General features: G+C 48.5%; 1 protein-coding gene and 1 pseudogene across 1 annotated transcript; one reads left to right on the plus strand and one right to left on the minus strand.

Moving 5' to 3' along the window:
• The first annotated feature begins 6632 nt into the window (after positions 1-6632).
• On the plus strand, positions 6633-7064 carry LOC101611270 (annotated as a pseudogene).
• Positions 7065-13100: 6036 nt separating this feature from the next.
• Positions 13101-18281, minus strand: Barhl2 (BarH like homeobox 2). The gene is made up of 3 exons (XM_004653673.2): positions 17669-18281; positions 15630-15855; positions 13101-13848 (listed from the first exon to the last, which is right to left on the minus strand). Exons 1-3 carry the CDS (start codon positions 18279-18281, stop codon positions 13536-13538), a joined length of 1152 nt encoding a protein of 383 aa, XP_004653730.2. The 3' UTR covers positions 13101-13535.
• Positions 18282-26732: the final 8451 nt, after the last annotated feature.

Consider the following 26732-nt stretch of genomic DNA (forward strand, 5'->3'; position numbering starts at 1 on the left):
CTCAGTATTCATATCCTAAGTACTAAACCAATGCATTCAATGATTATGAATCTTATCTGCCATATAAAATACATTCTACAAATGATAGAAGCCCTAGTCTCCAAAAACAATTAAATGCAACATTTTTACTGTTTCTGTCAAAAACATCTGGAGCTAAGAGACTGACAATAGAAGGAAAGGGTGATGTTTGTGTTATTTTTGACATCATAGCATTATTTCCATTTGAACCAATGAGCCTAAGATAATATCTTCTTGTTATTCTGATATTGGGAAGTAAAGAGATATTTTTATTATGGGATCATAATGTAAACTTCATTATAATATAATGAAAGGTATGAACTGCATATTATAAAATTAAAGAACCAGGACTTGATCTTCCCTGCAATGCAAACCCCATTAGAGAGCACCTTATAATGAATTTTTTACTATATTGTATTCCAGTCAACATAGTGATTAGACAATATTTCAAAAAGAATCACCCATATAATTCCGAATGGAATTTTCACATGAGAATTCCATGAAGCAATTGGTCCTTAAGCATTATAGCATTTTTAAACATTTAAAGAGCTGCGAGATCGTACTGGACGTTGAAACCCTTTATATTCATCTGGGCCTTGTGTGGGTATTTATATAGGATAATAAGGGTAAGTGCAGCCCCACAAATCAGTACAAATTTGTCTATCTGGATAAAGAGATGCTTCTGTTTGCATATGGATATTCATGAAAATTAGGGGAAAAAGTCAAAACTAAATAAATATTTAATATTTCAGCACCTGTCATATAGCTTTTTTTTTTTTTTTGAATGTGTGTGCATTACTAATATTGACTAGTGGTAGTGCTGCTAGTCTAACCAACTTCATTAAAGAATAAAAGAAAAGTAATAAGTCATTTCACACTCTGTCTGACCATTATACAATAATAGCAAGATTTCATGCAAGGGTACAACATTATGCCCATCTGCAATCACAGTCTCTTTGCAAAAATCTCAATTCACACTTCACATGCAGCTAACCTTGTTACCGTCCCTTCCTAAAGCCATCCATACTGCAGCTGCACGCCTTCACAGCCCAACATCTTAAAATTCATCACTTTGGCACCTTACCATCACGAGAGGTCAAAATAAAGAATCCAACCAAGAATAATTAAAGGGCGCCCAGATGTTTAGTTTACTTATCTCCAGCCTTTCCTTTAACATATTTGAATTGCTTGTGTGTACGGTTTCTTTCATATTTTTAAGATATGTGCAATGTGATTATTTTAAAGGGATGAGACCTCGAACAATACATCACAGACTTTTTTTTTACAAGTATAGTTCTTTGTAGTTGAAATTTGAACAAGAGGCGTGATAATGAGTAGGTTGAGGGAAGGAAAGGTGTTATCTCATTAAGGTAATTACTAAGACATCCCCACCATTATATCGGTTTGAAAATGTGGCAATTAAAGCACCCTACATGGGCTCCTGGAGACAAGAGAACAAGACAGCTCGCTTGGAACTTCTGTGGTGCGGTTAATGCGTGTCATGTAAATGAAAAGGTAGACTATTGCTACTTAATTCTTTTCCTCAGCCCCCCGCCCCCACCCTTGAATTTCTTTGTGGGTTCTAGTTCTTTATTTCTTCCTCTTAACCTGAATTTAGTTCTCATAAGTGGTGTCAGATGGTCTGCCCCGCAAGCCAAAGTCCTCTATTTACTCAGAGCAAAGTGCGAACCCAAAAAACAGTAGGGTACACTGGGCAGGTAAGAAGCAATAGCAACCTATCTCGTGAGACACTTGACCATCCTTCCCTGTCTGCAGGCAGGCAAGTCTCCTCTGCTGAGGAAGCTGACAAACTCAAGGTCAAATTCAAGAAGGCTCACAGGACATGTTTGAAAACTGGGAAGTGATGTTCTTGGTTCATATCCCCACAACCTATCCCAGCTAACTCGGGTTACTCTTTGTGCACTCATGCTAACTTGCATTGTTCACTGAACCACCATCAGTCAGGACCTCAGTCAGGACCTCAGTCAGGACCTCAGTCAGTACCTAAGTCAGGACCTCAGCCAGGACCTCAGTCAGCACCTCAGCTCCCCTCTACAGCTACCCTTTCTGCTCATGCGTTCTCATTGTTTCCACTACCCTAAATGAGACCAACGAAAAATGGTGATGCAACATATTAAGACATGAAAACTAATCTCACAATTCTTACTTTCACGCATTGGGCTATGTCCCTGTCAGTTCAATGGTAGAGTGCCTGCTCAGTAGGCATGAAGTCCTGGGTTCAATCCTTAGTACCATTAAAAAAACAAAAAGCCAAATGTTATGGCACATTCCTTTAATCACAACACTCAGGAGGTGGAAGTAGGAGGATAGCTGTGAGTTCAAGGCTAGCCTGAGACTATATAGTGAATTTCAGGTCAGCATGTACCTCAAAAAAATTTAAATATTTAAATTCATGCTCACTGACTGAAGTACTATTTATCATAAATGAAAAAAAAAAACAATTGAAATGTCTGGCAATGAAGTTGGGAGTGTGGTTTAGTGCTGGAGCAGTTGCCTAGCATATACCTACACGCCTAAGGACCTAGGTTTGATCAACGCCACAGAAAAATAAATAAATATAGAAAAGAGTGTCCAGCGCTGGAAGAATAGTGTATTCAATTTGTGGGAGAGACGTTATGTATCAATTTTCATACAGGCAAGTTTTCAATGATCTAGAGAAATACCTGTACTATAAGAAACAGATGAAACGATACAAATATTTACAGTGACTACCAAACACAATCTAGAAATAAAGCAAATGTCAGCAGCATCTTGCTTTGAGTCACTTCCTCTTTTCAGTATTTTATATTTTCCGCATTAAGCAAGCATGTGTTACTTTTACAATATGAAGAGTATTTTAATGACTTTACATAAAATCTAGTTCTTTTGTAGTAGCAATTAACCACATGAAGTTAACTTCATTAAAGCTGAAGGCCAATAACTGATCCGCTCAGTGGAACAGAACCCATAGCTGGAGTTGGGAAACAAGTCAGAACCAGATGCAAAAATGAGCCCGCTCTCCATTATCAAGCTACCAACAATCGTGGGCTACAAGAGGGCCTACACCATTTAAATTCTCTCTAAAAAAAATGGTTATCCCATTTATCTGGTGCTAACTTTACTCTCTGTTGGAGAATCTGCTTCTCTTTTTAAGATAGACGCAGATCCTCAAGAGAGAACCACCCCATCATACCTCAAAAGGGCCCTAGCTGAAACTAAGAATAACTGGTGAAACAAGCAAGAGTGCTGCTTTCTTGGTGAACCTGGTACCAGCACAAGGTTGAAGGAGATCAACACAGAGAACAGTCAACTCCTACCAAACCAGATATCCAGAGACACAGTGCCTCTCAAGACCTCATCACTGAAGCAGACCTAAAATGAATCCAACATGGCTCAGAGAAATTTGCAGAAGAGGGGGCAAAAAGAATGTCAGAGCCATATGTTGGGTCATGAAACACAGAGACATTTCCTCCTGCCTATAACTGAGGGCTAACCCCACAATGCATGACCCATATACCACAACAAGGAGGGGTCAGGGAGAGGTGGGGAGGACAGGGAGGAGGCTAACAATGGTACAAATTGGCTGTATTTACTGAGTACAAAATTAATTTAAAAAAACTGATGGCCTCACATCTATATTCTAGCTATGGGGAGGCTGAGGTATTTGGGTCACTGTGAGTTAAAAGGCAGCCTAACCTACAAAAAGGATGCTAGGTTATCCTGGGCTAGAGTGAGACCCTGTCTCAAAAAAAAATGCTGTAAAAAGAGATGGTTCAGCAGTCAACGATGCTTGTTTGCAAAGCCTCCTTGACTAGGCTTGATTTCCCAGTACCCATGTAAAGCCAGATTCACAAGAGGTACATGCATCTGGAGTTCCTTTGCAGTAGCAAGAAGACTTGACATGCCCATATGTTCTCTCTCTCACTCTCACTCTCACTCTCTTACTCATGTATAAATAAAAATATTTTAGGGCTGGAGAGATGGCTTAGCAGTTAAGTGCTTGCCTGTGAAGCCTAAGGACCCGGTTTGAGGCTCGATTCCCCAGGACCCACGTTAGCCAGATGCACAAGGGGGCGCACGCATCTGGAGTTTGTTTGCAATGGCTGGAGGCCCTGGCCTGCCCATTCTCTCCCCCCCCCCTCTCTCTCTCTCTCCCTCCTTCTTCCTCTCTGTCTGTCGCTCTCAAATAAATAAATAAAAGTAAAACAATAACAATTTTAAAATATTTTAATGCCAGAGTATTGAAAATCAAGACCCATCTGACAATGCCATAATCCTGCTGTTTCTCCTTCCTTCCCTTTTTCTTCCCAGTAGGGAAAAACATGGAGGAAGGGCCAGCAGTTGGAAGGAGAAAGTAAACAAACACATTATAGAAAGAACTGATGTTTCCAGTAGGTATTCACCTACATGACTCTTTGGGTTTCTAGTTCTGGATGTAGGTCAAGATCCATTCTGCTTAAAATACAATATGTTAGTAATATCCTTTTGCCAAATTTCTGGGCAGAACCAAACATTCGTTGCGTATCTCTAAGGGAGTAGATAATTCATGGAAGGGAAAAGAAGAGCCTACAAAATATTCTGCCAAGTAACGGGTTTCTTCAGAGATACTGTCTATTAAATCATTGCTTTTGAATTGTTCTTGGCTTTTTTTTAACCCCTGTTCCAAAATATTAATTAGTAGTAATGTTCTTTATTTCAGCTTAGTTCATCCTTTTGTAATTGACGACCCTCAGTGGGAATGTTTGCTCTATTACCTTTGCCCATGTGAAAGCAGTCCAGACATCTGAAGTAGTAAAGTAAAAATCCAGGGCTGGAGAGATGGCTTAGTAGTTAAGGTGCTTGCCTGTGAAACCTAAGCACTCAGGTTCGATTCCCCAGGGCCCATGGATGCCAGATGCACAAGGTGACACATGCATCTGGAGTTTGTTTGCAATAGCTGGAGGCCCTGGCACTCCCATTCTCTTTCTTTCTCTCTCTCTCTCTCTCTCAAATATAATAAAATAAATATTTAAAAGAAAAAAAATAACCTGTAAGAAGTTTAATAGGAAATAATCAGAAGAACAGAACAGATCTGGGGCCTTATCCTTCCTATCTCCTGCAGGCCAGAGCTTTCCTCCTCTAAGTTCACTTGCCTAAGTTTCCCATCTAGTTTCTGGCTATCATATCTATTCCCAGTTGGGAATGAAAGCAAGCTAGTATTGCCTTACTAAATGAAGTGGGAAGGACTGAGTGTTTTTATAAATACTGCTTGAATTCTATCCTAATACATATATTTGTGGGTGTACTTTGGACATATGAAAATAAGTCTTCCTTCTGTGGAAATAATGAGGCCATGGAGAAAGAAGATTCCACATATAAATTATATGACAACCACCCCTAGGTACTGGCGAGGCCCATGGTTTTTTGTTTTGTTTGTTTTTGTCTTTGTTTCATTTTTCAAGGTAGGGCCTCACTCTAGCCCAGGCTGACCTGGAATTCACTCTGTAGTCTCAGGGTGGCCTTGAACTCTTGGTGATCCTCCTACCTCTGCCTCCCCAGTGCTGGGACTAACGGTGTGTGCTACCACGCCCGGTGGGGGTCCATGGATTTTTAACCAAATTAAGCAAGGGTAAGAGGAAAGGAGGAATGAAAGTCTGGGTTTAGTGTCTGCAACCAGGCAACCTAGGTTGCTTCTGCCTGACAGAAAAGGCAGCCAAGAAGAGAAAGGAGTCCCTGAAACTGCATGCAAATACTTCTTTTCTTGGTCTCTAATCGGCCAAGACTAAGGTGGACAAGCAGAGGAAACCATAAGACATGGTTGAGAAGTGTTGGGGTGGGGCAGGGGGGTTGCTGCTTTGGTGAACATATCTACTGTAAATCTAGAGAATTTTATGGGGAAATCTAAGCTGTGGATTGCCAGAAATTTCTAAGGTGAAGAAAAGAAACAAAAAACAAGTCAAAACACAGAGAGAAAAGGAAAGGAAGGGAGGGAGGGAGGGAGGGAGGGAGGGAGGGAGGGAGGGAGGGAGGGAGGGAGGGAGGGAGGAAGGAAGAAAAGAAGGAAGAGAGGAAAGACAACAAAAAGTCCACATTGGTCATTTGTGTTCTATGTGACCTTCTGGGTCAGTCTGTCACTGCATAGCAATGAAAATTAGGTGACATGCATTTCTTCATTTGCATATAAGGAAGTCACATACAATGCCACAATACATTCATTCAAAGCCAGTGAGGACATAAATGTCCATTTAAAATCTTCTTAATTTATTGGCAGCAACATGGCAAGCTTCTCTTAATAGAACTATTTGTGGAAGTCAGGCAAATGAGTATGAAAGTGATGTTTTAAGGTGATACACCCCATTACCAATGGGAAACACAGTTGATATCTGGGCTGCAACCTTGGGGGTAGGGGCAGGGGTTGATCTGCAGATGCCCAGCGATACTTCAAGAAGATTAGCTCTCAGATCTTTAATCATTTCACCAGACATCATTTGCATCTCTCGAGTTATAACATGACAATATTTTTATCAAATTGGAGATATTAAGAATACCAGTTAAAATTAAATCATTAAAAAGTCAATCCAGGGACCCATGGGGCCCAGGAAGTGGGCGGGTGCCCCTGAGGCTGTGTGGTCAACATGGCCAACTACTTGGCCCAGATGATCATGATGGGTGTGCAGGTGGTGGGCAGAGCCTTTGCTCAGACTCTGAGGCAGGAGTTTGCAGCCAGCCAGGCAGCTGCTGGTTCCCCGGGGATGTGCTGGGCATCCATCTGCTGCTGCTTCCAACCTCTCTGGCCTCAGCCTCCAGGAGGCCCATCAGATCCTCAGCATCACCAAGCCAAGTCCTGAGGAGGTCTAGAAGAACTATGAAACCCATTTAAGGTGAATGATTAATCCGCGGGTGGTTCCTTCTACCTGCAGTCCGAGGTTGTCCGTGCAAAGAAGCACCTAGTTGAGGAACTCAGAATCCAAGCCCAGGAGGACAAAGAGAAGGGACAGATACCCAAAAACGTGACTGTTTGCCTCTCATCACCCCACCCTGCCACCTCATTATTTATAGCTTGGTAATGAATGCCTTTTCCACCAAAAAAAAAAAAAAAATCAAAAAGTCAACTCAGGGCTGGAGAGATGGCTTAGTGGTTAAGGAACTTGCCAGCAAAGCCAAAGGACTCAGGTTTGATTCCCAGTGGCCACATAAAACCAGATGCACAAAATGTGGCATCTGTCTGGGGTTCATTTGTAGTGGCTGGAGGCCTCGGAGCAACCATTCTCTCTCTCTCTCTCCCTCCTCTCTCTCTCTCTCTCATAAATAAATAAAATATTTTTAAAGTCAATTCACTCAAAAGGAACCCTGGTATGAAAGATACCTATTCTGGGGGCTGGAGAGATGGCTTAGTGGTTAAGGCACTAGCCAGCAAACCCAAAGAACACAGGTTCACTTCCCCAGGACCCACATAAGCCAGATGTACAAGGCAGTACATGAGTGGGGGTTTGTTTGCAGCTGCTGGAGTCTTGCCACTCCCATTTTCTCTCTTTCTCTCTACCTCTTTCTCTTTCGTTCTCAAATAAATAAATAAAAACTAAAAATATAAGCCGGGCGAGGTGGCGCACGCCTTCAATCCCAGCACTTGGGAGGCAGAGGTAGGAGGATCGCGGTGAGTTCCAGGCCACCCTGAGACGGGCCATAGTGAGTTCCAGGTCAGCCTGGGCTAGAGTGAACCCCTGCCTTGGAAAACCAAAATTAAAAAACTCAAAATATTTTTAAAAATAAATATACCTTCCCTTGGAAGATTCTCATATTTGAAGATTGTCCTGCACAGCTGAGCTTCCCTTACAGTAGGAAGTGTACAGTACAAACTCCTGTTTCCTGACCATCAGCCAACTGGCTTTAGAAATCTGACTTTCCACCAGAGCACTGCAGTTTCACAGCACAGTAGCAGACCACACACACACACACACACACACACACACACACACGCCTGACTCCTCTCTCTTAAGGAGGTATGGTATTGTAAGTACTGATTGCTTCATAAACAACATTCCCTCCCTTTTCAGGGAAAGATGGACTGGGAGCCCCAAAGCACCTCTTTCTCCAGCCCTCGCAGACTTTGGGGAAACCCTGGTCTCCCATGGTGCCTGAAGTCACAAGAGCCGGTAACCCCTATAAGTTCCCAAGTTCCACTTAGCATTCCCATCTCTCTAAGTGTAATGGGGAAGGTGACTTCCAAGAACTGAGCAAAGATCTGAAGGAAGTACGCTTTGCAACCCTCTGGACCGGTGAGGTGGGAAAGGAGGCTGGGAGCGGATATAAGCAATGATTATTTTATTATCTACCCAAGGAAGACGTGGGCGGCTTTCCATTCTCTCCACAAGGCTTATGGGACAGACAGATGGGTCCCTGCTCTGTAGGCCTTCCCAAGCATGGTCCTTGAAAGCTCCCTGGTTTCTGATCCAAGTCTATGGGGGGTCTGGTCTTTACGCCTGGGTTCCTCCAGTGGCACGATCTGTCACCCCGCCTTGGCATGTCTGGGTCACCAAGGCCGAGCAGAGCGCAGGGCCCTGGGCTGTGGATCAGCGAGGCTGGGCGACTGCTGGGTGGGAGGCTGGGCCTGGGCAAGAGGCCATCCATCCGTCCGTCCATCCGTCCGTCCGTCCATCCACCACCAACCAGGGCCTGGCTGCTAAAGAATCAAGCATGAGCCCCAGGACTTGGTGACAATGGGGGCAGAAATCTATGGGCTCCATCCACCAAGTGACCAGGCCCTCTAATCGTAAAGCAAGTGCAATCTGGCGTTCCCACGGGGCCGTTTCCCTGTCCGGGATGAGACAGTCACCGGAGCTGGGCAGAGTTCCCAAGCCGTCCGCAGGGAGCCGCGCTTGGCTTGGCGATCGGCGGGCCTCCCCTCCGCTCCGCTTCTCGCGGGCCTCCCCGGGCCCAGGCCGAGCGCGCTGCGAGCCGGGCGAGCCGAGAGGCGAGGTTCCACCGGCCACTTCGCTGTGGCCACGGCGCCGGGCCTCGCAGCACCGACCACAGGCCCCGCTTCCTTGGCGGGCGGCTTCCACTAAGAGCTTATTAAATGGGGGCCGTTTAGAGTTGGATCTGTCACTGGGCGCTTACTGACTCTGAGATCTTTGGGTTGATTTTTTTTTTAATTACTTTATTGATCTGAAAATTTTGTTCTTGGAATGTGACCCTGTTTGGACTTAGAGTTAAATTAGGAAACGCTGCGGGGAAGGGTAATATATATATATACATATATACATATATACATATATATATATATATATATATATATATATATATATATATTCACCTCCAGGACCTCCCGACTGACGGCACCCACATCTTCCCCGGGGATGCGCCCCCTGCGGTCCGCTAAGGAACCGGGCAGCCTCCACCAGGAGACCCTGGGAGCTGTCTGTGGTACTAGGAGAGAGAACCTGGGAGAAGACAGCCCTCAACCCCCACCCAGCCTGGGGTACTCCCCTGCTATAGGTAAGAAGGGAGGGGCTCTGGGCCCTGGGCCCTGGCTGGAGGCACCAACTTCAAGAGAAGACACAGTGGTCGAGCAGAAGGCTGGTGCCCGCCAAAGCAATGGAACTGGACAAAGACTGAGTAGGAGACTCAAGGAGCCAGAGGACATCCTTCCAGGATCCATGAGGTCAGCCCTGGAGGTGGCCCCACTTACTCATTCTCTCACACCTCCCTGTCGTCAACAGCCAGGACGCAGGGCAGGCCAGCTGTCCCCTCGCCAAGGCATCAGATCTGCGAAGGAAACGTTAGTTCCTTTTGAAGTTTAGCCCAGCCCCTAACCGTGCCCACTAGTGGTGAAGTCGAGTTTGTTTTCCAAGCAAGTTGACTTCAAGCCCTGGCTGGCTTTTTCAGAAACCAAGCAGCTCTCTTTCAGTATATTTCTGTAACCACGTGGTTCAAGAAGAACTAAAGTTTCCCTAGCCCTGGGGAGAGATTTTCCAAATATTTTTAGAAAGTTAAGAACATAACAAAGCAAACTACTCCCAAGCCGCCTGTTTTCAAGAGGGGAGGTGGGACTCAGCAAACTCTTGGGGAAGGACTGCCTAGGCAGGAGTCAGATCACAGAGAGGTTGGAGGAGGGAAGACTCGATTTGAGGGTAAACTGTTTCATTTGCAACAGGCAATTGGCTGTCTAATTGGCTATTGTGCCAGCTTTCGTTTTAAGAGGCGGAGCAAAAATAAATTGATACAGGCTGGATATTTGCTGGAGGTCCCAACCAAGCTGAAAACGTTACTTTTGCAATTCATTGAAAACCCCCTGGTTGGACTGCAGTTGTTGGCTGCTGGCCGGAGTTTAACTTCTTTCTTAACACTCAACTACCAATTTATGTTGTGTTTGCTAGAGTACATGAGTTAATCTTGGGGTGGGCAAACCTAAGAGGCCCCTGGGTATCTGTAAGAAGGAAAGAATGCCATGGAAAATCTCAGTGTTGCCAGACTTTAACTTAAATCAAAGGATAAATCCAGAGTCAAGCCAGCCACAGAAAACCCTTCAGACAGGAGCTGAAAGTAGGGAAAAGAAAAGAAGTGCGGCTCCCAGTGACAGCCTCCTGGACTAACTTCAGATCTCGCATGATCCTCAGTTCTCAGAAAACCAGGGACTGATCTCCTTAACACATACACACACCAAACCTAGATGGTCAGGCACAGAAACAAAAATGGACCCCTTGAAAGGGAATGAGCTAGGTTTGTATTTGACTTTTAATAGGTACTTTGGGGACTTTTGACTATGAGGGCACCTGCCAAAGTGCCCTTTGCATCAAAGTTAAAGAATTTTTTAAAAAATAACTCACTACCAAATTTCTTCCTGGGACTTTTCCCCCAACACCCAAAATTGCCAACTTGTATACAACAGCAAACAACCAACACTGCATGCTTTAGGGATGCAGGGAAACATAACTGCAGAGGAAATGAACTTGCAGCAGGGACTCCAAATAAATTATTAACAAGCAGCAGAAGCCATGCTGTCTGTGAGTTAGCGCTTCCCCCAAGTTCAACCTTGACAGGGAACCACAGGGGGACTGACTCCCCAGCAGGTGGCTGCTGGGCTGCTGGTCACAAACAGGTGCCTTGGTCTTGTTTAGCTCAGGAGGTTTTCCCATGCTCATGTTTGGACAGATTCTTCATAGATATGAACGCTATGCCTGTTCCCAGGCACCACCCCAGCCCAGGTCTAGTGCAGACAAAACCTATTGCAACCCCAAGCCTTAGAAAGTGTTTGTTTGGTTTTTTTTGTTTGTTTGTTTTGTTTTCCACACTAGGCATATCATCACAAAGTATTGAAACTTGATCAAGAAATCCAACACCCCTAAGATAGAGTGGGAAAGTGACCTCCTCACTAAACAGACTGGTACCCAGTTTCCAGACAAGGCCAGCTCTCTGAGCTTGTCCCCATTCAGCAGGCAAAACAAACAAATAAATAAAAGGTCCAGTGCAAACCCTTTTGTTAGAGTCATAAAAAGACCAAGACCATTTGACTCAACTGATGAGCTGGAGAAAAATCCACAAACCACTCCCTAATTAGCCAAGGTGCCTGAGGCAAGTTCTTCAGAGATTTCACTGCTGCCTCCTTCCTTTCCACCGCTCCTCGCTCTGCATTTAGTTTTTGAATTTTTTTTTTTAATTCTACCAAGGTTTACGCATCAGATAAAGTTGGAAGGCACGTCTGTTTTCAATGCTTGTCACTGGCTAGGCCAGCTCTAAGGATAAAGAATGAGATGATCAGATCATGTTGTCAGGTTACTCAGGATGTGGCCCCTGCACTGGAGAAAGTGGGCAAACAGCTCCACTGAGTTTTCCTTTATACGGTTCTCAGCGCTGGGCTTGGTGGGGAGTCAACCTGGCCTGCAGCATCAGGGGCCTGAAGTCAAGCGCCCACGAGGGTGCTGTGAGCTACATTTACACACACACACACACACACACTACATATGTACATATATACAAACACAGGGAAAGCTGGCAAGGGCCTCCTCCACACACTGGGCAGGATCTCTCATTTTGGGGTACTAGCTCCTTTCAGGGGCGCAGATAAAAGGCTTGTCTCCGGACCACAGTTCCCCTAAGCATTCTCGGTCCACGCATCCAAGCACAAACGAACTCGTTAGGACAAGCGGCTCTGTTGTAGGGCTGGGGAGCTGGAAGGCTGCCGTTGGGGGCTGAGAAGAAGCGATCAAAGCGGCGACACGGGTTTGTTAGCAGGGCCTCTCGGTGTCCCCCGGGGCATCCTAATTGCTCGTCCGGCAGCCTCCCCGCTCGCTGGCTGTCCGGCTGCGCGGGCGCCCAGCCGCGGGCGGCTGAACAGCTGCGAAGCCTGCGGAGCAGCCTCCTGCGCCCAGCTCCTGCCGGCCTCGATGGCCCGCGCTCGGGACCCCGGGACAAGCCCTCGGAGAAGGGGGAGGAGAGGACGGAGGGAGGCCCACGAGCGGACAAGCTGGGACCTCCAGGGGAGTGGACACCGCCGGGCAAGTCCACAACCCACTTAGCCAGCATCCACAGCCCATAAACAGGTATTCCTAAAACCATCACTTCGAGAGGCAGACGTACATGAAGCGTATAAGGGAGGAATGGAGCCGTTTTTTACACTCCAGGCCAATGTCTTTTCAGATTTTGTAAATTCCTATTCTCCCTGAAGGGATTATTATTTTCCTAATCAAGCCGGGCGCATTTCATCACTGGTGCGTTTTTCTTTGTAAAAATCAGTTCCCTGGGATTTCATCACTTGTTAAAAAAAGATAAACTTTATTTTTGTAATTTTCAATCACAAAAAAATCTATACTTTTGTCTAAGCATTTATTTTACTGAATCAAAAAAGACATGAAAAGGAAAAAAAATCATGTTTTTACTAACGTATATGTGACTCTTTTTTGGACAAGATATAATAAATATGATATATCACTTATCACTCAGTCTTTCAAATGTACATTTTTTTTCATATTTTGGAGCATGCCACTTTTCCAAAAGAAAAAAAAAAGGTCATGGAAAATCAGTGCAAAGTTCTCAAACGCCCTCGTCTTTTCTCAGACAACACCCTCTGCCTTGGGGGTGAAATTCAGGCCGTGGGTCCACCAATTCTTTCTCCTCTCCATGCCCTTCTTTCATCCCTCCTGAGCCCTCCCCCCTCCCTCCCTCCTGCTTGTCCCGAAAGTCATTTGCTCTAAGAACTTGAGGTTTTGTTTCTGTTGGCGTTGTCACTTACTGGTCGCACTCTGAGTGGGGTCGGCACTTTCGCCAGTTCCAGTGCTGCGGGGGGGGGGGGGACGCTGCAACCCTGTCTCTGCAGTGGGGCGAGGGGAGATGGAAAGCAGAGTTGCTAGTTCCTCTTTGGGGAGCCCCCCTCTCCTCTCCCCCGCCCCTGGCCCTGGCCCATTGGGGAGCTTCTGGTCTCTGACTCCTCTGCCTCCCAAGGAAGGAGCCTGTGGGCCTGGTGCTGGGAAGAGGTGGTGGGGAAGCTATCCAAGTCAGGGCTGGGGGTGGGGGGGGAGGACTGCGGCGCCTTCCTTTCTTCTTCACCGGGGATGCGGGGTGCCTGGGATGGGGTTAGACAAAGGATTGAGGGCTGGCTGTCCCCCTGGCCCCAGGCCGTGGATGAGAACGCGGGGCACCAGCGGCCGCTGCAGCTGGGGATGCGGGGCCGGCGGAGTCCGGTACATGCTGCTGTACATGGCTGCGGCCGCGGCCGCCGCCGTCGAGCTGTCCATGCTGCCCAGCAGGCTGGGGTGGTAGAAATAAGGCGACGGAAACATTCTCTGCAGAGCCGAGTAGTTCCCCGCCTCGGCCAGGAGTTCCAGGCCCACGGCCGTCTGCCGCTTCCACTTGGTCCTGAAAGAAAGCAGGCGGGGCCGGGCGCGGGGCGGCTGTGGGAAGGGTCCCAGCGCCAGCACCGCTGCCCCGCGCTCGCTCTCTCCCTCCATCCTGGACCTCACCCACGCATCCCCTGTGAACCTCGCAAGCGCATTTCCTACACCCCACCACCCCCCCAGCTCTGCACACCACACCCTCTACGTGGAGACCCCCCGCTGATGGAATCCTGGCGGCTTTCCTGGCCCTCCCGAGGCTCTCGGCTGCACTGGCCTCGTGGCAGCCGCAGTTTAAACTACGACTTGGAACTTTCCTGGAGGCCAAGCGAGAGACCCTTCCCCCCCCCCCCCCCAGTCCTCCGATCTAACGTGGTCGCTCGGCCCCTCCCCCACCCCATCCTGCCCTGGAGACCGAACCAAAAAACCCATAAACAAAGGGAAGCGGGGCTCCTGGGCTTTGGATCCCATCCCCCCCCACACACACACACACCTATTTTGAGGACAACTCTCTCATCAGCCTGACAGGTCCTTACATGGGAGCTTAGGACAGGAGGGCGACAGGACTTCAAGATCAGAGAGGATTCTCCCAAGGGAACAGTACCTCCTGACCATACTGGGTGGAGGGAAGATATACTTAAAGATATTTCTCCCTCCAGACATAAGCAATAATTAAATCTGCAATCCGCTGTTCTTACTTTCTTTCCTCACCCATCCTACCCAGACTAGGAAAGGGAGAGAGGAGCAGGCGGTAGGTGGTTCTAATGTACTTGGAAGGAACACAAGGCTGGTGGCCCATCCACACCCGCCAGCCCCAGCCAAATTAATAAACATGTCGTCCATTTTAAATTGGTTACAAATGACACTAATGTTTTCCGACAGAATTAGGGTGGCTGAAACCGTATGTAATGAGACAGAAAATTATGGTAAGATGACAACTGGATGGGCATTTCCAATCGCACTTATGGACGACAGAAGAGGGGGGTGCGGAAAATTGAGACAAGGGAGTTGAGGGCCAGCCGTGGAAATACAGCGTAACCCAAGCTCACCGTTGCTCAGACTGGGCCCCATGGGTCAGGGTGCACCAAGAACAGCCTGTGAGTCTTTTAACTTCCTTTCTAGAGAGACAAGGGTATGGGCCAGGCTCTCACTGTACCCTAGCTCTCCTCCCTAATGAAACGGCAGAGGCAGCCGGTCCAGGAGACAGGCATCCCCTCCCCACGCTCCAGGCTGCAGGCTCCAGCAGCTGCGCGATGCTCCAGCCCATGCTGATGGTCCAGCCCTAACCCAGATGGGCTTTCCTAATCTTCCACAGCACGGTGACAAAGACTTGGACCCAGGGTCTCCCGACTGCTTCACATTTACGCATGGCAGGTGGGACAGCACAGTGGAACCCTCAATAACTGGGCCAGGTTGCTGCTTGTAGATATTTGGAACCAGCCTGGGGCAGGCCCAAGGAGTGTCCTGTGCACACAGGATCTCGGGACCTAAGTGTCAGCTACGCGGTTATTTTAATTTGAGAAGGTATGGCTTGATTGATTTTGGGACAAAATGGGGGAAATGTCAGCAGCTTAGATTTCAGAGACTAACATCGGTGAAGACATTTTTAAAAAGCACAGAAATGTCCAAATTCCAACTGTCTCTGGCACCTCTCATTTGGAGGTGAGGCCAACCCTTGCTCCAGCCTGAAAGCTCACTGACTGCCTCCCAAGAGTGGCCAGAGTTCAAAAGGGAGTCATCACCTGAATGGCAGGTGCCTCTCCCCCACCACACCCTGTTAGGCCCAAACCCAACAGGCCTCCTTACCTTCGATTTTGGTACCAGGTCTTGACCTGGGTGTCAGTGAGGTTAAGGGCAGCAGCCAGATCCATGCGGTCCTGGACACTTAGATACTTTTGCCGCTCAAAGCTCCGCTCCAACTGATTGAGCTGGTGGTCGGAGAAAGCGGTTCGGGCTTTTCGAGGCTTCTTAGCCCTCACTGGGGGACTCTCTCGGCTACTTGTAATCTCCCGGTCTCCTTCCTCCTTTGTTCCTGTGGTAGAAAGGCAGTCTTGTGAGTTAGCCTGAAATGGGGAGACAGGAATGTTCTGACACATATTGCTACATTCCAACGCAAGTCACTGGTCTAGGGGGACTGCACACTAAGTTCCCCCACCCACCACCACAACACACACACATGCTCAGGCCTTGGCCAGCACAGAAAATGAAGATTGTTTTCTGCTGGAAAGTACTAGGCCTGAAAGGGTCCTAAAGGGTATCTGATCTACTGGCAACTGGGTGGAAATTAAAGTTAAAATAAATACTTTTCAATATAAAGTTATCATTTCTCTTTGATTTGTGTGGAGAGTGGAAGGCAATGTCACTCATTGTTTTCACTAAGAATTTTTTGGTTCTTTTCAAATCTTTCAATTCTACTTTTATGAGGAAGGGGCATCTTTTTCATTTATTTTTCCTGCAACTGAAAGTGCGAAACATTTGTTTATTTGTTTTTCTTTTACAGATGCATTTATAAAACTATTAGAATCAAGCTTTCTACAGCCACCTGTACCAGGCCTTTGTGAAGCTTCTAAGAGAACACGTTGTCCAGACACTGAACCCAGCTCACAGTCACTGAGCCCATCCAGGTGACAGCGCGGAGATTTCCGGATTCTATTTGTCAACTTTGGTTTTTTACTGAAATGCTGGGAGATCGATATGTCAATCCCTCTCTGTTTGTACCCGTTTGTGCTGCGTCCTTGATCTTCCCTGCAGGAAGACCAATAATCTCTCTAATTGACCCACTGGGGAGGTTGGTGCAGGAAAAATCGCCAGGCCAGACTGTACATCTGTTTGGGGCACTATTATGCTAATGTTACAATAGTAAAATGAGGAGTCAATATCCTACCTTCCAGACAACACATCTTTACCACAGAATCAAGCATTAATAATAATAAATAACTTATCTTTAAAGGGGGGGAAGAAGTCCCTGGTGTGTTAAAACTCTTGCAAAGCAAAGATCAGAACATGAAATTGCCCGAGAAAAAGACTGAAAAAGGAAGTTGAAGGACAATTTTCATTGTCATCTTCAGTTGACAAAAAAAAAATTCCATAAAATTTTATTTTTTATAAATATTACCTCACCTCACTGTTATTTGTAAAGGATCAAAAGTGCATTAAGTTACAGGCATTTTGTTGGGGGCCTTGAGTAAGCAGGGTGTTTTTTACAAACCACGAATATTTACTGATGTCCCTGTATTAATCGTCATCTATTAAAAATAAATTGCTTACTTAATCAGCTTGGAAAATTGTCCTACATTAAATGAGGCAATTCCAGTCAGGATGTTTGGAAAATATGAGAGTGATCATTTGCATTAGAGAATACACATCAGTCTGTGATCACACCTCTAGACAGTACGTTAGCTAAGCAAAGCAATCAATTTCTCTCTTCCTTCTCTTTCTCTCTCCCTCCCTCCCCCCCCCCATCTCTCTCTCTGTCTCTCTCACCTCCCCTCATTCCCAAGGTCCTGGCTGCAGAAATCTCAACTCCATCCCTTTTTCCCATAAAAAACGATTCCCCATCAGGTCTCCTAGCTTCCCTCTTCCTCCCAAAACATTTCAAATTAAGTAACAGAAAGAAAAGAGCCAGATGGAGGTGCGTGTTGAGAGGGAGAAATGTAACTTCGTATGGGCATGGCACCTGGCCCGCCCGGTTCCCTCTCGGGCTTAGACCGTCGCCCAACCTCCAGGGAAGCATCTCGAATAATTCCCGGGGGTGGGGGTTGGGGAGGGGGCGAAGATTCTCTGCAGGCAGAAGGGGAGAAGGGACCCCGGGGCGGCCAGACGGCGGGCTGGGCGGCGCGACTCACCGTGGCATTTGATGTCGCTCTGGGAATCTTCCCGCTTGTCCAGTTTGGTTTTGCCATCGTCCTGCTCCAGCTTTGGCCTGAAGCTCTCGTGCGCCGCGTTGCTCTCCTGCTTCGGGGTGTGGTGGGGAGAGGAGACGCTCGTGCTGTAGGGTGCACACGCCGCCAGGGGTTTGCTGTCACCCAAGATGTCCTTAATTAAAAAAGAAGACGTGGAAGTCCTGGGGGCCGAGGCGGCCGAGCCGAGCTGCTGGGCGGCGGGCTGGGGCTGCGGCGGCTGCGGCGGCGAAGGCTGCAAACTTTGCGTGGGGACCGCGGCGGGCGGCGGCGGCGGCTGTTGGCCGTGATGGAGATGGTGGTGATGCTGAGGCCCGTCGGGGACCAGATGAGGCTCCGGGGGCTCCAAGGTAACCGAGATGGGAGAAGAAGGCGCAGTTCCTACGGTGTCAATCTCCGAACAGGGAGACGGGGTGGCCTGACTCCTAAAATCCGCGGTCCTCGTCTCACCGAGCGGGCGGAAATCTCCGTTCATCATGCCCGGGCTGCCCGAACTGGCACTAGACAGAATCGTGTCGATTCCAAAACTCGACCCGCTGGCCCCTTCCATTGTTGTCATTTCTACATGAGGTCCACGCCACTCCGCCTTTCAGCAGCCGCCCGGACCAAGCCGAGAAAGCTATCGATCGTAAAACAAAATAAACACTAAACCGTGTTGACGCCGCTTTAAAAAAAAATAGAGGGGCGGGAGTGACGAAGAATAAATAGGGAGGTAGCAATCGGTGGACACTTTCGACACAACTTTTTTTCCCCCTTTTATGCCAAAAAGTAGAGGTAGTGAAGGACTGGAGGGAAAGTTACCCTCCAACCCCCCACCCCGCGCCAAAAAAAAAAAAAAAATTGGAAGGCAGGAATGCGCGCTCCGCTGGGGCACCGCGCACGTGGGGCGGCGGCGGCAGCTCTGGGAACCTGGGCGAAGGTGACGGCGACAGGAAGCGACCCCGCTGCCACCGCCGCCGCCTGGGTCTACCCGCAGCCTGGCACCGGGCGGCGGCGGCGGCGGCGGCGGCGGCAGGTGCAGCGATCGCTCAGCAGGGATGGGTGGCCGTGCGCCCTGGGCGCTCCCGGGTGGCTCCGGAGGTGGCTGCGACGCGCGACACCTAAATCGCCTCGGAGGTGAGTTTCTGAACTTTCTTGGAAAGTTGGGGAGGAAGACACCCCCCTTCCCCGGCCGTCGTGGCCCTAGGCAACCCGAGGAAGAGGAGGAGGAGGAGGTAAGAGGAGGAGGAAGAAGACGAGATGGAGCTGGCACTGGCGGAAGAGGAGACCGCAGAGAGGCGGCGCCCGGGCGACTCCCGCCGCTGCCGGGCGCGAGCGCTTGTAATCCGGTGGCTCGCGGGCGGCGCCGACCCCCCTCCCGTGACGTCACGGCCGCCCCCTCCTCCCCCCGTGCCGCGCCCCCGCCGCCCAGGCCGTGCGCCCCCATTGGCCGCGCCCGCACGAGCGAGCGGACGCCAACGTGCCGGGAGCCAATGGGCGAGCGAGAGGCGACTCCACCAGCCGGCGCGCCTCGGACCCCGCTGCTCTTTTGAGAACCCCGGACGTACCCGAGCCTGCATCCCTGAGCCGAACGCCTACGCCGGTGGTGCTAGTGAGGTCCACTATCCCGAGTGAAGGGCACGGGGAGAAGGGGCCAGAGAACAGAGGGACACTAGAGAAAGGGAGCCAGAGGGCGGAAAGAGGAAAAAAGCAGTGGTAACGATTTGCCCGTTTTTCTGGGGTGGAGTGGAGGCTGGAGAGGACGCGAAGGGTAAAGGAATCCGTGGGGTTCCCTTTGCATCCCGCGGTGCGGCCGCGCGAAGCTTTCCCCAAGGCGCTTGAATAGTTCGGAGACACTAGGAGCGAAGAGGAAGGGGGTATCCGGGGGACCCCCACACACACAGGAAAGTGGGCATGTCCCGGAGCTCTGGAAGGACGGGTTCCCTCGCTCTCAGCTCTTGATTTCTCCCACCTCCAGCCCTGCGCTCCAGCCTGGCCCAACCGAGTAGCGCATCTCGGAAAGAGGGACCGACCCCCGGGTCAGCATCCTTGACGCGTGTCTTGGGCAGAATCGGGCCTGTGGCTTCAAACCCCAGTGCCAGAGCCTATGCGGGGAGAGACGTCCGGCCAAACGCTTTCTCCCGATCCGGGGAAATCCTGCCCGAGGCGTTCTCTAGCGGCGAGGGCAGCCACGATTCGCCGCGCAATCAAAGGCTGCCATGGAGCTCAGGAACTAGGGTGGCCAGTCTGACGCCCATGCTCCCCGCAGTGCAGGCCTCCAGTTCATCTGTGTCGTCCCCCCCCCCTTCCCCTCTGGCTGGCCGCTCGCTTGGAAAGGAAACAGTCACTCTGGATCCATTTGGGATCCGGAACATGACTGTGATGCCTCGTTGGAGGGCATCAACTCGCATTATTTTCTTTAGGACGTCTCCCAACCTGTCTCTTGTTGAATGTCATCGTAATGGGAAGTGCCTGTGACAAGACGGCGTATTACTCCTGATTAAGTGCCGTGTCAACCTAATTAGCAGAGTAATTATAAGGTGCTAATGAATGCTTCAAAGTTCTTTGAGTTACATTTTACTCCAAATTACCATTTTAAGAACCTTTATGAATCTGCGCGGTTTGGCACTGTTTCCGTGACTCGGTGCTTTAACGTCTCCACAGGCTGCTGCAAATCTGGGATGTAGTTGCGGTTTGGTGTGGCGCTTTCTGGTGCTTTTTCTTTTTTTTTTTTTTTTTTTTTTGAGGATGGAGGATCTATCACAGAGGCAAATGACCTCCTGAGGCAAGGTCTTGCTTCTTGCTGGTAAATGCTGTGTGAGTACCTGGTCAGGAAAGGGTTAGGTGGTGTCCACCTCCCATCGCTGTCCAGGGGAGGTCCAGATGTTTGACCCAGAAAAGGCCCGCCTTATTTCGAGGGTATGTTGAGCTGTTTATCATCCTCCTGCCAATCTTCACGGTGCTGTCTCTGAGAACCGAGGGGAGAGAAGGGACCAAAGCGACCTAGATGTACCGTGCAGACAGCAGGTCCTTCTCAGAAAGCAAGCATGGGGGAAGCTGAGGCTAGTGAACCCAGGCTAAGATGCGGACTGCGCTGCAACCAGAGGCCGGTTGGCTATGGCCCGGAGGTCCAGGGACTCCCGGCCCCCCCTTGGGAATCTGTAGCTGGGCTCCACTGGTGGCCAGGGGCCAGCCTCGGACAGACGTCCTGGTGGGACTAGACTGCGGCCTGAGCGATTGGGATGTGCCCGTTTGGCGCTGGAAGTGCTTACAGACATGGCAGAACCTTCCCGGAACTTTCAAGCCATTCCTTGGCCTTCAGGCCAAGGGGTTGGTTATATGACCGGGAACTCACCAAAGCAATTGATCCCAGGCCTCGTCCGCCAGGGGGACTGCACACCCTCGCGGTCTCAGTCCTCCAAACCTTTGGTACAGTGGACCCCTGTACAAAGAGCAAGAGGACGCAGGTGAATGCCTACCCCCTTCAATTACCGATTAGTATTCTCCCCATTCTGACATCACCCACCAACGTCCCAAATAAGGTGTGCGTGCTCCTGGCCCTGGGGAGCCACAACTCCCACCCGACGCATTTAGGGCACTAAGTAGGAAAGAGGAGAAAAATTTTAAATCCAGAACTGAAGGGATTGCACAAATCAATTATTCTCGACCTTGATAAATAATTCATTTAAGTCTGTTTTTGTTTTGTTCCGACGCCTAAAATGACTCACGAGCTCAAAGAGCTGATTGCACAGCTTGTGTTGGGCGATTCGACAGGGCCTTTCTTTCTCTCCCTGCCCCCCTTTTGGAATAATTCAGAACATTGGCAGGGGAGGCTACGGGAATATGACTGGGGAAGGGGCTGAAACCTGGAAAGAAAGGCAGAGAGAGGATAGTCCAAGTGTTTCCGGGAGGGGAACGAATGTTTTATGAAAACCCCAAAGCAAAGAGAAACTCAGAGCACCCCCAACCATCCCCACCTTGGGAATGTTTCAGATCATATTCTGTTAAGAAAAGGTCAATATCACAGATTTCTTTGAGTGGATGTTTGGTGATTAGTTTTCGGAAATAACAGTCGTGAACGAAAAATGTGACCTTGACCTTTATCAAGGTTCCCATATTTGGGTCTGTCCTCGGAGAGGAAATGTTAGTGATGGTTTGAAGACTCAAAGGGGACTCAAAGCCAGATTATGAACTTAATGAAAAAAACATTCCTGGGAGCTGAGGTTTTAACTTTTCTGCCCCCCCCCCCATACATTCTTCTTTGGCTATTGTTTCCCTCCAAGAGCATATACAATGTATATATCCAAAAGGTCATTCTCAGGCAAAGCAAACATAATTTAACATCTCATTTTTCAAAAATCAAAATTCAGAAGTAGATCAGTGTGCAGAGTAATCACATTTCCAAGCCAATGAATGCAGTAACTACATTTAATCCGATTCCCCCATTGGATTTAAAATACAAATAAATCATGTCTTAAATTGATATGAATTTGAAAATCATCTTCCACTTCTAAGCCCTCATTTTCTTTTTGTTTCTACAAAAGGAGGGAAAAGGATTTTTTTTTTTTTTTTGATTTGGGAAATTTTGGACTTATTGCCCAAAAAGCAATTTTTATCAGCTTTGAATAATGGAGAACAGACTTCCTTCCTGGCTGTCCAAGACACGATAATGTTTATAACACCAAACTTTCTTCTTTCCCACCATAAATAATGATTCGGACAAGAACCCTAAGTTTTGTACATTAATGCACCCTCCACGGTCTACTTTCACTACCTGGTTTGAGGGTTCCTTTGAAATGGAACATCGGATTTTTAAAAAAATGGAACTTTTTTCATTTTCAAGGAATTCACCCACAAATTATGATGAGCTTGAAATTAGTGTTTCTTCTATCATATTTAATTTGAATATTTCTAAAGATCCTAAGACAGTACCCACAGATAGGAAAGAGATGCAAAAGCAGTTCCCTCCACTGGGCGGCGCCAAGAAGCCCGAACCAAGGCACTGTGCTATTGTTTCTTTCTATAAAAGATGCAATATACGCACACGAGCTCTATACCATCTAAGACCCACACCCTGACTGTGTGACCTCTCGCCATTTCAAGACAGGAAACACGGCACAAGTTTATTTTCTCTTTCTACAGTCAATGTATTTTGAACTGCTTTAAGTCTTGCGCATTTGCTTAGAAATATCTTGAAGAGGAAAACATCTATATTGAATCTTTTCTTTAAGTAGACAGCAACCTGGAAGGTAGAGACTGAGAGCAGAGACAGAATGGTAACATGAAAGAAACTAAAAAGGATCCTAACAGGAACAAGTTAAAATGACAATCTGCAAATACTCATGGTTTTGGAGAAGTGAAGGGGGATTTTTGTTGCTGTTTATTTGTTTTATTTTTGTTTTGATACGGTCTTGCTCTAGCCCAGACTGACCTGGGATTCACTATGTAGTCTCAGGATGATCTCGAACTCATGATGATTCTCCTCTCCCAAGTGCTGAAATTAAAGGTGTATGCCGTGGTGCCTGGCCTGGGACCAAACGCGTTTTTTTTTTTTTTTTAATCACTTTACCAAAACTTTAAAGGTGAACAGTTATGGAAGGATTTAGTGACATTGGCTGTCCAGGAGGGAGTTAGTTGTATGTTAGGAACACTCACCAGGGATGTGATATCAGCATGGGCAGGCCCTAGTTGGTAATTGACAGAGAAAAGAACATGTAGCTAACATTCACCCTGGCGAGATAAACATACGTGGGGGAAAGAATACCAAAGGAGAGGTTGGGGAAGTGGCTCAGGGGTTAAAAATGATAGCTTGTGGTCGGGTGTCGTGGTGCACACCTTTAATCCCAGCATTTAGGAGGCACTGGTAGGAGGATTGCCTTGAGTTCAAAGCCACCCTGAGACTACATTACATAGTGCATTCCAGGTCAGCCTGGGCTAGAGTGAGACCCTACCCTGGGGGGGGGGGAATACTTGCTTGTAAAGCCTGCTACCCCAGAGTTCAATTCTCAGCACCCATGTAAAGTCAGATGCAAAACTTGCAGTGGCCAGAGACCCTGGAATGCCCCCCACACACATACACACTACATTTTTTAAAAATTTTATTTACCAAATGCTGGAGGAGAATTTGGTCCATTTTGTCACTCTCTGGTGTTCTTAGATAAGGCCTTTCACCTTTCTGATCATTAAGGTCCAACTATTTCTAACGATGGGCAATACTCACCATGTCTTTTCCCTTCTTCATTCATGTGAACCGTTTACCTAGCCAATAAGCATTATAGAGCGCGCATTCCATGCCAGGTGTTTGGCACCCTAACCAGAGAGTTGACAGGAAGCTTGTGCATTCCGGAAGTTGTCATGAGCGCCATGATACAAATCTGGGAGCTATGGAGAGAGAGTGGGAAGTCTTACCTTTGGGCAGAAGAAAAGCTTCCTAAAGAAAATGTGTGTGTGTGTTTCCCCAAAACAAGAAATGTAACCTACATAGTGGGCTACAGAAGTAGCCAAGACAGTGCAAAACTGTCCACAAACTGCCAGAGCTTAGTAAATATTGCTCCTGAGTGCCACCAGCAGAAACAAAGTATTCAGTGGGGCAAGGTGCCCTTTAGTCCCAGCACTTAGCAGGCAGAGGTTGATTGCTGGAGTTTGAAGTCAGCCTGAAAATACAGAGTGGATCCCAGGTCCGCCTGGACTAGAGCAAGACCCTACCTCGGGAAAAGGAAAAGGGGGGAGGGAAGTATTCCTTAAACATCTTGGAAGCACTAACTGTGGCCATCCTCTGGCTGGGACAGAGGACTGTAAAACGGGTTACATCGACTCAGTTTCATCCCAGGAGCTAGTCACAGCAGAGCTGTTCCTCTCTCCCTCGTCTTATTTTTCCTTTCTAAGATAACAAATTCTGGAAGGCTAGATGATATTAATAGGCCTCGAGAAAAAATAAAGCGGTATCTTCTAATTCAGGGGTGAAGAAAGAGAAAGCGGTGACGATGAAGGAGGAGCTGGAGGAGAACATGGGGAGAGATCTTAATTTCACACCTTCATTGTCCAGTGGAGAAGTTAAAAAATCCTCCTTGAGACACAGCCACGTCACATGTACAAAGAACCCCGCAGCCTGTGAGGCCTACTGAACGGAGACGGTTCTCCCACCAGCTCGGAGCTTCAGTGGGCTTGGAGGGGCCGCACCCGAGGAGGGAGAAGAGCCGGCAGAGCCCTGAGCGAAGATGCCAATCAGAGAAGGGGAAATTCATTTACGATGTTAATTAACAAGCGGCTAATTAAAACGGCACTTTGAGCGCTAATCAATCGCCTTATTAAGTTAGAGTCATCGCTGGAACAAATTGAAAGCTCCCCGCCCATCTCCTGCCTCTGGTGCAGGCGGGGCTGGGTGCCGGGCGACCACGCAGCGGGTGGGAGCTGTCTGGTCTGCTCTCCCGCCCCACCCTGCCAGCAAAGCTCTCCAACTCCCAGGTTCTGGCCCGGGGAACTGCCTGCCCCTCCCCAGGGGCTCACGGAACTGGACAAGGGGCTAAGAGGCTATTTGTAGTCCAAATGCGCCCACTTGGAAATGAGGAGTTGATTTGCGTAGAACAGCAACGTTTTCAGCAGCTACAAACACCACCCCGTGCGAGAACTGGATCTGGGGGTCACTACAGCAGTGGAAGGAAGCAATTCAACCCGAGAGGGGGCGCTCTTGAGCCACGATCCTGCACCCCAATTTTCCCAGGACAGACCCACTACACAAGTTGCAAACTCTCAGGCCCTGCTCTTCCCCACTCCCATGGCCCAGCAATCAGAAAGAAAAAAAAAAAAACAAAAAACCTGACCTAGCTTTAAATGGCTAGGACGTGACAGCTTACCTCCTCTGCCCTGACTCCAAGGGCTCTATGAGAATGGGATATAGATACACGAAGGGTGAGACGGATGTACTAATCTGAGGCTTTGGCACACCCCAGCCACCAGTGCCACCCACCAGTTTTTCCATGCTCAATCCCTCCAAACTCACTAAAAGAATTAAGACTTGTTTTGAGGAGTCTTTCTCATTCCCTAATTGTCTAATGTCTGCTTTTCACCAAATTCCCCAGAGAGAAACATTTGGCAATAAGAAGGGGCTGTGAATTTAGATGCTAATTAAGTGAGTCGTCCCTCCCCCCATCCCCACTCCCCTGGAGGCCCTGGTTAAGACAAAACACACCCCGCGCGCCCACAGTAACCTCCTAGGGGCGCAGAGAAGTGCTGTGACGAGAAACTTCAAGGGACTTCAGTCTGATTTGCTTTTGTGCCGGTTTCCAAGAGAAGACTCACTCCTATGAGTGGTGGGTGATGCGGCTTGTATCTGAGCTAGTCTGTGGGCTAACCTTGCCCCGGAGGGCGCGCCCCACCAAGTCTACTGAAGGATCTGAACATGTTTGGGAGGATGTCCCGGGAGAAGCGAAAGAACAGCTCCCACGTGCAAAGTTCAAAAGCATTAATATTTGCATCATATTATCATTATTCAATATAATAATATTTGCTCGGTTAGCGGCACTAATTAGGCCACATTAAAACCGTAGTGTCTCCCTAATGGTGCGTAATGTCCCCACACTCACATTTTTCTCTCTGTGGATGGCGAGGCTGGCTGGCAGGGAAGGGGAGAGACCCAAAAGTCGTGGGTTGGATTAGGGGGCGAAGCTCCCACCCCCTCAACACACAAATACACACACACTGCTGGATGTCCACCCGGTGGGATCGCAGCCTCCACGCGGTCGATGCGACCCTCCGCTGCGCCCTCGGCCTCGCGCCCAGCACCCTGCAGCCCCCTCCCGCGGCCCAGCGCTTTGAACTCTTAGGATTGATTTCGCTTCTCTTCCCCCTTTAGTGTGTGTGTGTGTGTGTGTGTGTGCGCGCGCGCGCCTTCAATTGGTCGGGTTTTAAAGGTTTGGGACTGCCTCTCAGTGATGGAGTTAAACTATTCTTAAACCGAGCCCCTTGGCAGCCACACCTGGAGGGCCTGCCTCCAAGGTGGTCACTTTTAGGACTCTCTCCCCTCCCCCCAGCC

The sequence above is a fragment of the Jaculus jaculus genome, chromosome 19, assembly GCF_020740685.1.
Source record: "Jaculus jaculus isolate mJacJac1 chromosome 19, mJacJac1.mat.Y.cur, whole genome shotgun sequence".
NCBI classification, from domain to species: Eukaryota; Metazoa; Chordata; class Mammalia; order Rodentia; family Dipodidae; genus Jaculus; species Jaculus jaculus.

Excerpts from the sequence above, each read along its gene's own strand:
- Barhl2 (XM_004653673.2), bottom strand. The coding sequence starts at position 18,281 with ATGACAACAATGGAAGGGGCCAGCGGGTCGAGTTTTGGAATCGACACG. Across the intron at positions 15,856-17,668 it reads GAGCGACATCAAATGCCACG|GAACAAAGGAGGAAGGAGAC; the intron begins GTGAGTCGCGCC and ends TTTCTACCACAG. Across the intron at positions 13,849-15,629 it reads ACCTGGTACCAAAATCGAAG|GACCAAGTGGAAGCGGCAGA; the intron begins GTAAGGAGGCCT and ends GCTTTCTTTCAG.